The sequence below is a fragment of the Lemur catta genome, chromosome X (assembly GCF_020740605.2).
Source record: "Lemur catta isolate mLemCat1 chromosome X, mLemCat1.pri, whole genome shotgun sequence".
Lineage (NCBI taxonomy): Eukaryota > Metazoa > Chordata > Mammalia > Primates > Lemuridae > Lemur > Lemur catta.
Window position 1 is genome coordinate 4,641,456 of NC_059155.1, and position 12,680 is coordinate 4,654,135.

Below are 12,680 nucleotides of genomic sequence, written 5' to 3' on the forward strand. Positions count from 1 at the left end.
GGATGTGGTGTTCTGTAAACATAAATGGACCCAAATTTTCTGGTAGTATTGTAAGTCTTCACTATCCATACTTATTTTCTATTTATTTCTATTGATTACTGAGAGAGAAGTGTTGAACTCACCAACTCTTAATTGTGGCTTTGTTTATGTCTTCTCTCATTTCTGTAAAACTTCTCTCATTTCATCATAAAGCTTTGTAATTAGATGTATACCTCTTTAGGATTGTTAGGTCTTCTTTATTGACTTCCTTTATCATTATGAAATGTCCCTCCTTTTCCTTAGTAATAGTCCTTATCCGACTTTGTCTCATATTAATATAGACACCCAAGTCTTTTATCACTAGGGCTGCATGCTATATTTGTTTCTATCCCACTTTTAACCTATCTGTCTTTATAATTAAATTGAGTTTCTTATAGACATATACAGTTTGGTCTTGCTTTTCAAATATCTACTCCTGACAATCTCAGACTTTACAGTTGTGTATTTATTCCATTGGTAGTTAATATAATTATTAATGTGGTTAGATTTAAGTCTACCGTCTTGCTGTATGTTTTCTGTTTGTCCCATTTGATCTTTGTTCCCTTCTTCGTTTTTTTCTGCTGTTTTTAGGATTAAATGAGTATATAATTCGTATTTTATTTTATCTCTTCTTTTGATTTATAATCTGTATATTTGTGCCTTTTGTTTGTTGCTCCATGCAATTTGTAGTATACATCTTTAATTTACTATAGTCTGCCATGAATGAATATTGTGCCACTTCATGTATAATGTAAGAACCTTACAATGGTAGATTTTTATTTTCCACATTCCTGTTCTTTGTGCTATTGTTGTCATAGGTTTTACTTTGGTGTATATTATACACCCTACAGTACTTTGCTTTTACATCAATTATCATTTAAAGAAATTAAAGAAGAGAAACATTTTTTGTATTTATGAACACATATATTCTTGGCAGTGTTTTCCATTCCTTTGTGTAGATCTGAGATTCCACCTGGGACCATTTTCCTTCTACCTGAAGTACTTTCTTTAATATTTCTAGTAAAGCTGGTGTGCGCTGGCCATGACTTCTTTCAGACTTGGTTCACCTGAAAATGCCTGTATCTTTAGTTTTCTCATAAGAGTATAGTTTTGTAGAATTCTAGGTCAATTTTCTAACCCTTCCTCCTAGCACTTTAAACATGTTTCATTGTCTTTTAGTCTAAGTTGTTCTGATGAGAAGTTAGGCAGAGGACATTCTTTTTTTTTCTCCTGTATTAAATTTATCTTTTATTTCTATTTGCTTTTAGGATTTTCTCTTTATAATTTGTTTTTAGCAATTTGGTTTTTTCTTTGTATTTATTTTTTTAAATTCATTGAGCTTCTTGAATTTCTGAATTTATATTTTTAATCTAGTATGGAAAAAAATTGGCTGTTATTTAAAAAAAATTTTTTGCCTCCCCTTTTGGGAATCCAGTTACATATATTTTAGATTGGCTGATATTATCCCACACTGAGACTATGCTCTTTTTCAGTCTTTTCCCTCCACTCCTTTACTCAGGCTCCATGAAACTCAAATGCCTTCCAGCTATGCCTGAACTGTGGTTGTTATTTAGTTTGAATTCATAGTATTTGTTCTCTCCAGGGTTGTTGGTCTTTGACTGGCTTATTGTCCCCACCAAAACTCATGTTGAAATTTGATCCCTAAAGTGGTGGTGTTGGGAGGTGGGGCCCAGTCGGGGAGGCACAGCTTAGTATTCAGCCAAAGCTTCAAGCGAACCCATGTGCAGATTTCTGGAGCTCTTTTTCCCCCCATAACTCACTTTCTTCTGATATTCTGCTCCATAGATTCTAGCCATCTTGGCCTTCTGAGGTCTTACATCTGCCTCCTAAACATAGTGAGGCCACTGTACTCTGCTTGGGATTTTTCTCCCTGAACCATAGTGTGGAAGCGCCCCCAGGTAGAAATCTGGGATTATTGTAGTGCTCATCTCATTTTTACTCTTATCTCCAAAGATCTCAGGCATGTTCTTCCTGTTGTTCAATGTCCTAAAAGAGGCATTTCCTATAATTTGTCCAGTTTCCTAATTGCTCCTGGCAGGAGGGCTTTTCCCGTATCAATTATTCCATGGCCATTCCATTCCCGTATCAATTATTCCAATAATTCCAATGGAATTATTCCATTCCCTTAGTCCATTTGGTGTTGCTATAAAAGAATACCTAAGACTGGGTAGATTATAAAGAAAAGAGGTTTATTTAGATCATGGTTCTGCTGGCTGAGAAGTTCAAGGGCATGACCCTGGCATGGCTCTGGCTTCTGCTGAGGGATTTCATGAGGGAGAAGGTCAAAGGGGAAGCTGATATGTAAAAAGCAAACAGGAGGAGGAAACTTGACTTATAACAACCCACTCTCACTTGCACTGAAACTAATTCATTTCCTCCCCCCCAAAAAAATCTAATCCAGTCTCTAGAGAGCAATAACTCACTCACTACTTAGAGAAGAGAGAATGGCACCAAGCCTCATGACCCAAACACTTCCCACTGGGCCCCACTTCCTAACACCACTGATTTAGGGATCAAATTTCAACATGAGTTCTGGGGGGAATGGGATGGTAAACCATATCCAAACCACAGCAGACCCCTATAAATTTTGTTGCTATTATATCTCTTAAAATATTTTCTAATTTTTGTAGCTGATATATAAGAAAAAAATTAATCTTTACGTATTAATCTTGTGTACAGCAAACTTGCAGAACTATTTTATTTCTAATAATTTGAAGGATTTCTTGGATTTTCCATGGAGATAATCACAATATTCATGAATAAGGACAGTTTAATTTTTCCTTTATAATAGTTATTCATTTTATTTACTAAGACTTTCTTATCTTAATGCATTGGTTATTACCTTTAGCACTGTAGTAAGTGTTTTAGCAGCCACTGCTGTTTTTTTCTGAATCTAAAAAATTCCTTTAATGTTCCACCTTTACATATGAGGTTTGTATGTTTTTGGTTGATATCCTTTATCAGGTTAAGGAAGTTCCTGTCTATTCTTAGTCTGTTAAGAATATTTTTTAAAAAATATATGTGTACTGAATTACATCAAATGTGTTGTTTTGGCATCTACTATAATGATCACATGCTTTTTCCCTTTTTATCTTGTATGTTGAATTACATTTTTTTCTATTGTGAAATTACTCTGATATTTCTGAGATTAACCCTAATTTTTTAATACCCTGCTGTTTTGGGTTTGCAAATTTTACTTAGGATTTTTTTCATCTGTATCGTAAATAAAATTGACTTATAAAATTTTCCTTTCTCATGCTGCCCTTTTCTGGTTTGGCATTAAGAATATACTGGCATTGTAAAATGAATTGATTGGGTGGCTTCTTTTTTATCTGTTTTCTGGCATAATTTGCATGAGATAAGAAATGCCTACCTATCCTTTAAATGTTTGGGAGTATCCATCTGTGAAACCATCAGGCTATTTTGGGGGGGTTTGGTTATTTTTCTGTGGATAAATTTTTAACTACTGAATTAATTTCTTTAAATTTATAGGATTTATTCAGGTTTTCTTTGTAATCTTAAATAGGTTTGGTAAAATACATTTTTTCTAGGTAGTATTTAATTTTGTTCCTGTTTTCTCTGTTTTCAAATTTATGTGTGTAGAGTTGATCATACTGCATTTTACCATGTTTTATTTATAGGTATGTCCCTTTCATTCCAAAATGTGTCTTCTCCTGTATTTTTTGATTAATCTTGTATAGCAATGTTATATTTTACTAGTTCTTTTTTTAAGAAACAGATTTTTATATCTTTATTTTTATTGCATTATTTATTGCATAGTATGGTCCTATACTTACTATTGCCTTGCTTCTCCTTTCTTTAGCTTTACTTTTATTTTTTAAAGATTTTTTTGGTTTACTGGTTAGCTCATTTATTTTCATTTTTTTCTAATAAGCATTTAAGACTCTAAATTTTTTGTTACTGCTTTAGCTGCATCTTACAGGTTTTAATATGTAGTATTCTTATAATACTTTAGTTCTGAATATTTTCTCCTTTTCAGACCAAATTTAGGAAGTTTTATTGTTGTCTTAAATGTCCAAATCTACACAGTTTTGTATTATCTTTTTGTTCTTGATTTCTAATTTAATTGCATTTGGGCCAAAGACTATGGTCCATATGATAGTATTCTTTGGTATTTGTTGATCTTTTTTTATGACCCAGAATTGCCTAGCTGTCTTTTGTGTTCTGAAATTTCACTGTCATGTTTCCAGGTGTGGTTTTATTTTAATTTATCCAGATTGGGTCATATTTTCCATCTGGAGAATTTCAGCCATTGTTTCCTTACTGCCTCTCTCCCATTCTTGCTATTATGTCCATCTGGAACCTCTATTAAATACAAGTTGGACATTCCCATACTGTCCTCCATGTCTCATAACCTCCTGTTTCATATTTCCCATCTCATTTTCTCTCTGTAAAGACGATATGGTAAGTTTCCTCATCTAAATTTCATTTACTGATTTTCTCATCTGGTGTGTCTAATACATTGCTCAATCTATCCTCCTTAAATTAATTTCAGTGCAAATGTCATTATTTATAGAATTTCTCATTTGTGTTTTTTTACATCTACCTTTTCTTTTTCCATATTTTGAGTTCCATCTATATTGTCTCTAATATTTTAAAACACAATTACTTTATAATAGCTTTCAGATGTTTAAATTATTTGAAGTTCTTGGGGTCTCATACAGTGTGTGTATGTCCCTTATTTCTGATATGTAGTGGATTATTTCCTTGTGTATTTTATAATTTTGAGTAGTGAACTCATCATCTTCAGCAGTGCCTTATCTGTAGAAATCTGTGGAATCTGGCTTTAGAGAGTATCTCTTCAGAGTGGGTTCACCTTTGTTTCTCCTGGAACTCCAAGGTTAATTCAATATGGTGACACTTTTTCCCCCATCCAGAGAACATGCTGAGACTGGCAAGCTTCCTGTTTTCTTCCTTTGTTTAGTTGGAGGATTTTTTCAATGAAATGGTAACCTCTGGGTGTCCTGGCTATACATAGGGAAAGGGTGGTGGGTTTTAGTTGCAATTCCATGCTTGGGTTCTCCTTTACCCAAGAGAACATTAATACCTTTGTTACATAGCTTATCCATCTCCATCCATACAGCAGCACAGGTTCGTGTTTTGTTTTCAGTGTCTTTCCAATGTTTGACTCCCTGAACTTTCCCTTACTTTCAGAACATTTAAAGGATATTTGCTATAGTTTAACTAATGCTACTTAACACGTATGTATTTGAATGCCAATGACTTCTATGTTGAGGCTTTAGCCTTGAGGTGATGCGTGAGTCTAATTATTGAATTCAAAGCAGAGCACTTAGGGGATTTCAGGGCCATTATTTTATGGGCCCAGAATTTCTGTAACATCAACAATAGATGCAGATTTCATCTCCTGTGGTGTGTACATGCTAGGTATGAAGTTTTGGACCTGCATCTGTCTTTATTTTCTTAAATGTTCTTGAAGTTAGTGAAAGTTAAATGAATTTAAAGGTATGGAATTAAACCTACAAATATTTGTCTTTTGGATTAAGTAGTGTAACTTCACAGAATGTTTTTGTAACTTTTACAAATATATTCATTTGTAATGTTATTATCAAAAATATTCATGGGTGATCACATAATAAAGCAAGTCTTCAACGTCTACATAACATATGAGAATGTTATTGGTACTTAATGAAATTATATCTTTAAAAGAAGTAGGCATTCCTTGAAGGAAAGGTGTTTTGTAATTGAGAATTTTGATTAGTCTTACTGCTTTACCATGATTCACCGTAGACTGATTTCTTAGTAAAATGTTGCTTCACTTTGATTTCAGAATTCTTCATTACATCACTGAGTAATGGATGACAACGGGAAAGAAAGAAAGAAGAGGTATAAATTCATAACTGACTGATAGTTCTGTTAAAACTCTCTCCCCTACTCCTTGTCCTCTGTTCCCATTTCACATCTAGCAAAATCCTACTTCCTTGGGGAAGCCTGACTCACTCAGAGAAATTTTGTCTTTCTAGTGGATTTTTCATAACTCTCAGTTCCAATTCTATTATAATACTTAGCACGTTACCTGTTTACCTGACAGCCTTTTTCATCAAACTGTGTGCTCCATTCCTTGCACAGTGCCTGCCCAGAGCTGACTCTAGTAAATGGCGGTTAAGTAACTGATGGGTATACACTCTCTATATGTTTAGAATCCTGTTTTTGAGTCTTGGCTTGCCTAGAGCTTAAAGTAATTTATGTTTGAAAAGATAAATTAACTTATTTTTCCACATCAAACTTCTAAAATAAATTCAAGGGCTTCTGGAGGACCCCTGACTCCCCCATCACTTGGCACTAGTCAATAAGTTTTTGTCAAAAATTTCCAGTATGATATGTGGTTTTTAAAGGTAAAAAAAAATCTTAATTAACATTGTATTGCTCAGCCTTCTCTCTGAGAAAGAGCACTGGCTTTGAGAGAGCTTCTTCAGTAATTGTAGATCACGTAGAAAGAATTTTCTTTAATCAGAAGTATTCTTATTAAAGTAGGTGATAACATTAATATATGGTAGAACAAAGACCCACCATTAAATTCAGGTTAATTTGAACTTATTTTATGTACTTGTTAGGCCACATAAGAATTTGCTGGGCTTTTCTGTGGAAGAAATGGAGACAGATATGGTCCCTACCCTCAAGGACCGCACAGTCTAAGTGAGATGAGTTTGGCTTTCATTTCCCCATTTTAATAGTGATAGTTATTATTGTTCTATGGGTAATCAAGGGACTAGATTTTTGCTCAAATATTGACAATAATTCCTTTGTTTCTTTCTTATTTCCCCCTTCTGTTGTTCCACCATCTGAATTCCTAGCCCCACCCTTGCCATTAGTAACCCTGATTTATTTTTGTCAATTAGGGATGAAGTTAATAAACCTGAAGAGCCAAGGCAGGACCGGGTCAATTCCTTCCTTGAAAATCTGCGCACAATGATGCAAACTCATGGTTATCCTAAGAAAGGAGACAAATCTAAAACATCGCAGTGCATGGCTGCCGTCTCACAGAGGAAGGAAGGTTTGATTTGTGCCACCTGACCTAACCTTATATTTTTTGATTAACCACATTGAAAATTAGCTGTGGGTGGGATAACTGGGTCACTTACTTTACCTGAAATGTTCTTTGGGAGGGATTAATGATTAGAGGATCTCTTGAAGTATTTTCTAATACACAGAGAGTTTGTTTCTTTCCATTGATGAGTTTGTTTCTGGTTGGCGCTTAAAAGGTTATTGAGGTTCATGCAAAAGTGGAACAAGGAAATGAAAATTAATAGAAGCATATGTGAGAAATAATAATGCAAATTTCTGTATCTTAGTCACTTACAAGCATATGGTAAATGTTGCTAAGGGAAGCATGGCCCTGAAGTTGTAAAATATTACCTATAATACTTAAATAGGTTTAACTCAAAACATCTGAGTGGGTCATTCCAATAAGCATATAATTATGCTGCAATGATCTCTTACCTTAAAATAAAGTATAACCCCATGACAGCCCCCAGCTATTGCCCTATTTCTGTGCACCTTCACAGCAAAGATTATTGAAATAATTTTATAGGCCCTGTATCCATTTCCTCATATCCCATTCTTTCCTAAACCCACTTCACTGAGGCTGTAGCTTCTACGTTTCCACTACAACTACTTTTGTCAGGAATAACAGTGACCTCCACATTGCTGAATTATTTGGTCCTTTAACTGTCTTCATCTTTCTTGACTTTTTGAAAACATTGGACAAGTTACCACTCCCTCTTTCTTGAAACATTTTTCTGTCAGCTTCTAGGACAACACACTCCCTGTGTTTCTCTCTTAGCTCATTAGCCTCTCCTCTGTCTTTTTTTTTTTTTTGCCACCTCTTCCTCCTCTTTCAACTTCTAAACAATGGTATGCCCCAGGGCTCAGTCCTTGGGGACTTTTTCTTGTTTATATCTATGGAGTACTCATTTTCCAGGTATTCTCACCCAGTCCTTTGATCTGGAGTGCTGTCTGGACATCAGTGACCCCCACTTTTTCAATCCATCTCCAGCCCTAACCTCCTACCTGAGCTCCATACTTGAGAGTCACACTCATAAAATCAGCAAGAGAGTTTCCTGTGTGACTTCTTCACTTGGCTGTCTAATAGGAAAGTTGATATGGCCGTAAAGGAACTCTTGATCCCCCTCCACCACATTGCCTCTCTCACCCACACCTCCAGTTCTCCCCATATCAGTAACGGGCAACCACCAGTCCTTCTGCCAGCTGCTCAAGCTAAAAATCAAGAAGGCATTCTTATTTTTCTGCTTTAATCACCAGCTCATCCAATCTATCAGCAAATCCTTTTGGCTTTTACCTCTAAAATATATCTTAAATCCATTCATTTCTCACTATTTGTGTAGCCTTGATGCACTACCCTAACCCAGGGCACCATCATCTCTTACTCTTTCTACTTTTTCTTTTTTTTTAAATTGGCAAATATAAGTTGTATATACTTATGGTGTACAACACGATGTTTTGATATATGTATTCATTGTGGAATGGTGAAATTGAACTAATATATCCATTACCAAACATGGTCACCATTTTTTTATGGTAAGACCCCTTAGAATCTACTGTTTTAGTGATTTTCAAGAATACGTTACATCATTAACTATAGTCACCATGATGTGCAGTAGATCTCTTGAACTTACTCCTCCTTTCTAACTGAAAATTTGTATCCTTTGAAAAAACATCTCCCCACTCCCCCATCTGTTACTTTTGAAACACCTTCCTAGCTAGACTCTCTGCTTCTATTTTTGCTTCCTGCTTTATTCTGTTTTCCACGAACAGCTATAGGGATCTTCTATAAACCTACCACGTCACTCTCCTGCATAAAAGCACTTCATGTTTCACTCAGGATAAAATATCAGCTCCTTGTCTTATACACTACATGATCTGGTCCTTCCTATCTCTTCAGACTTCATTTCCTGCTACTCTATCCTTTGGTCATCTCACTGTAGCCACTGTGGTCTATTTTCTTCTCTTTAAATAGGCAAAATTCTTTTTTGTTTCACTTTGCACTTGCTGCTACCTCTGCCTGAAATGCTTTTCTCCTGTGTCTTCAGGTGTGTTGCCTTCTTATCATTCAGATCTTATCTCAGATGTTATCTTCCTATTTAGGCTTTCCTTGATCACTCAGTCTCAGTTATTGTACTGTCTATCTGATATCTATCTGAACCCATCTGTTCTGTTGTCTATGTGTTATCTGTCTACACTGCCCCACCAGTCTTACAGACAAAAGGACAGTCACCTTATTTGTCTTGTTCATACTGTATCCTGAGCCTCTAAAACAGAGTCTGACACATAGCAGGATCTCTGTAAATATTTTAAAAGTAAATGAATAAATGAGGTTCAGTTTAACAATAACTACTGAGTCCTTACTGTGACTTAAGTATCATGCAAGACACTGGGGATATAATGAAGAATTGGATATGGTGCACATCCTAGAGACAAAATAAGAACAAGTTTATGTGTAATAGTGAAGTAAAAAAGTTCTTTATGATTTATTGATAAAATACGTTGGTTATCCTTTCTTGGCAACACATGGGCTCTCTTGTCTATATTTTTTATTTCTTTGGAAGAAATATGGGAGATGAAAGTCAGTAGGTAGAACTGAAAAGCAATGGGGAAATTACTTCAGAAATTGACTGTAGGGGGAGTGTCATGGGTTCTTTCCTGAGTTTGAGGAGCTATGCCCAGAATTGAGTTTCTAATCTGGGACAGTGGTTAGTATCACTGATCTGGAGGCAATTATGCAATTGTCATGGTTTAATTTTCATATTACTCCTGCTTTCCACTCAGTTACATACCCTCTTCATGTTCCCTCTTCAGTGAGAGTTCTGGAGCTCCTCTGCTCATGCATGACCTCCCTCTTACACAAATATACTCATTGGAAAGGATCTGAGACTCATGCCCACTGATAGAAAGCAATAGCCATTTTCAAAATTATCCTTGTCACGGGAATTTACATTTTTATTAGGGATCAAAGTTTATGCTATGGGTCTTTCATTTTTCTGTAAGGTGAAGGAACCAACATATATTGAAGTGAAGCATTAAAATCACTTGAGATTGGAGGGCTGGGTTAATGAAGTCCCTTTGGTAGTGAAGTTAGTAGAGCTGGTGGAATTGGGGGAGGTATAGAGGGGAAGATGTTGATAGCAAAGGCTCTGAGTGAGCACAGGAGCAGAAACACTGTTTATTGGGAGAAACGGAAAACCTTAAAGAATGGACCAGGATGGATGGGAGATAGAACAGTGCAATAGCTTTTAAGAGATACAAGATAAGGCTTGAAGATATTCTAGTTAGGGGCCCTTGCTCAAAGCTTAACTAGATGGAACTAAAAAGCGAAATTCCAAATTTCAGTCAGAAGTTGGGAGTCTGAACTTGCCTAGAGCCCTTGACCTTATCTGACAGATTATGGATACTGGGTTTTGGTAGAACCCAAGAAAAGGAAAGAACTGGAAGTTGAAAATAATGAAGTTGTTGTATAGGTTATAATGTGTGGAGTAGAAATTGAGTTGGATGATCTTCAAGGTCTTTTTCAATTCCAAACATTTCTGTGTTTATAATCATTTATAAGCAATTAGTTAGTCTATACCAGATCCTTCATTAGCACTCAGCATTTTCTCATGAGAGTCTTTTCTATAAAATTAATTATAACTTTGAAAAATGTAATACCCTTAGCCAATAATTTTAGTGTGACACTTTTTTATCCTTTCTTCCTTTATCTGAAAAGGCAAAATCAATCCAAAAGCCTCTCGGGAGAAACCACGTTGGATTCCATCATTTCGTACCTATGAAGACTTCAACCAAAAGACACTACAGGTAAGAGGGCTTTTGTTCTTTGATTACTTCATATGTTGAATAATGCAGTAGAAGATAAAGAATAGTGTTTTTCAAAGTGTGGCTAGGAGACCATATGCATGAGAATCACCTTTGGAGCTTGATAAAAATACAGATTCCTGGGCCCCAACTTAAGCCATCTGAATTAGAATCTCAAACCTGATAGGGCCAGGGGTTTTCATTTCTCACAGGCTCCCCAGATGCTTCTTATGCCGACCAAATTTTGAGGCCTACTGATCTTTAAGTGACAACAAGCAAAAACAAATCTTTGTATAGGTTAGTGACAAGGTACATGAATATTTGGTAGACTCATTCAGCATAGATTGTTATACTCTAATGAATAAGACTTCAAGTCATTTTTTTCCTTCAAGGACATCAGGTTTTTGTGGTTCCTATCTCCAAGGAAACTGATTAGTTTCACTAAGTTCAAAGGCCACAAACTTCACCCTGAAGGACCATAGTGTTTCAATTGGACAGATAGGGATACAAATTTTGCCTTTGTCACTTTCTCGCTGTGTGTCTTGAGTAAGTTACCATCTCCGAATTTTGATTTCTTTCTCTTTAAAATGGGTAAAAATTATCTCTATTTCACTGAGTTGTTGTGAGAATAAAGTAAAGTAAATATGTTGTACAATTTCTAGTGAAGTGTTTGGCACATATTAGATGCTCAGAAATTATGAGCTCAGGCCCTTTTCCCCTTTGGTACTGGCTGACTACCCAGCATTGTGACCATTAGTGGTCATAATGGTGTCTGAGAAAGGCTCTGTGTGAGTGAATCTTTTCAAACCTATCCCAATGCTGGAAGCAAAATTCTGCTGACCGCAGAAGTGGAGTCATTTTTGAATAGTCTCTAGTTCATCTTTCTTCCTTTCAAGCAACAAATCCCCTCACTTTTTAAGAGGTTTTGTTTTAGGGATCATATACATAAATATTTGCTATATAGAGGCCTTCAAATGTGTTGTATAAAATCCTGTTACTAATTTTATGAAAACAAATGCTTACTTGAAATCTTTTAGCTACGATCTAAAAGATTTCTATTATATCCTGCAGGAATAGTTATGTTCACAGCGACAGAATATATGGTATTAAACTTTTATTTTCTTTTTTTTTTACTGGACCTTCAGAGTTACAGGTATTAAACTTGAAGGAATCAGAATATCTGTAATTTCCTCTTCTTCACTTTTTCCCCTCCATTAGGCTTTAATAACTTCCTTGGAAAAGCCTGTTTTTTCGTGTAAAAAACAAGCTAGCTCAGTCTGGCTAATCAGAGCTCACTTCAATCAGTGATATGGAAACATCAGGGAATCTGGGAAGAGGGATAGTAGAGGGCTCCTTTTCTCCACTTCCCAATTTTCAGTGTAGCTTTGGCCATTCTTTGGAAGCTTGAAAGAAAATGGAGTTTGGAAAAAAGAGAGGGGGGTGGGGAAGAGATAGAACTTTGTTTCTTAGAGCCTATATTCCAGAGCCATGACTTAGCTTTGGATGTTTCCTTCCTGTTTGCCACACTGCTGGTCAAAGGTAACAGCCTCCTGATGTCTACATAACAACCTACACATGGCTCTCATATAGAGTAGCTGATTCCATCCTCACAACAAGCCCATGATGAAGTTAATACGATGTCGATCCCTCTTGCTGTAGGAAAGAAGAGACCAAACCTGGGAGAGCTTGTGACTTGCCCAAATCTAAGAGCTGTTGTTGAGTAGCACAGCTGAGACACCATTTTTACCTCACACTCCAGCCCATGGGAGTCCAAAGTAACTCAGAGCAAACCATCT

The 12,680-nt window shown here is 35.9% G+C and overlaps 1 protein-coding gene across 1 annotated transcript in view; it reads left to right on the forward strand.

Annotated features, from left to right (window-relative positions):
* Positions 1–6,987: 6,987 nt before the first annotated feature.
* The window catches only part of PASD1 (PAS domain containing repressor 1), a 74,918-nt gene continuing 69,225 nt past the window's right edge, over positions 6,988–12,680 (forward strand). The window contains exons 1-2 of the mRNA XM_045538777.1: positions 6,988–7,072; positions 10,799–10,887. Of these exons, the coding sequence (XP_045394733.1) occupies positions 6,988–7,072; positions 10,799–10,887 (174 nt within the window). The remainder of the gene's footprint in view (positions 7,073–10,798; positions 10,888–12,680) is intronic.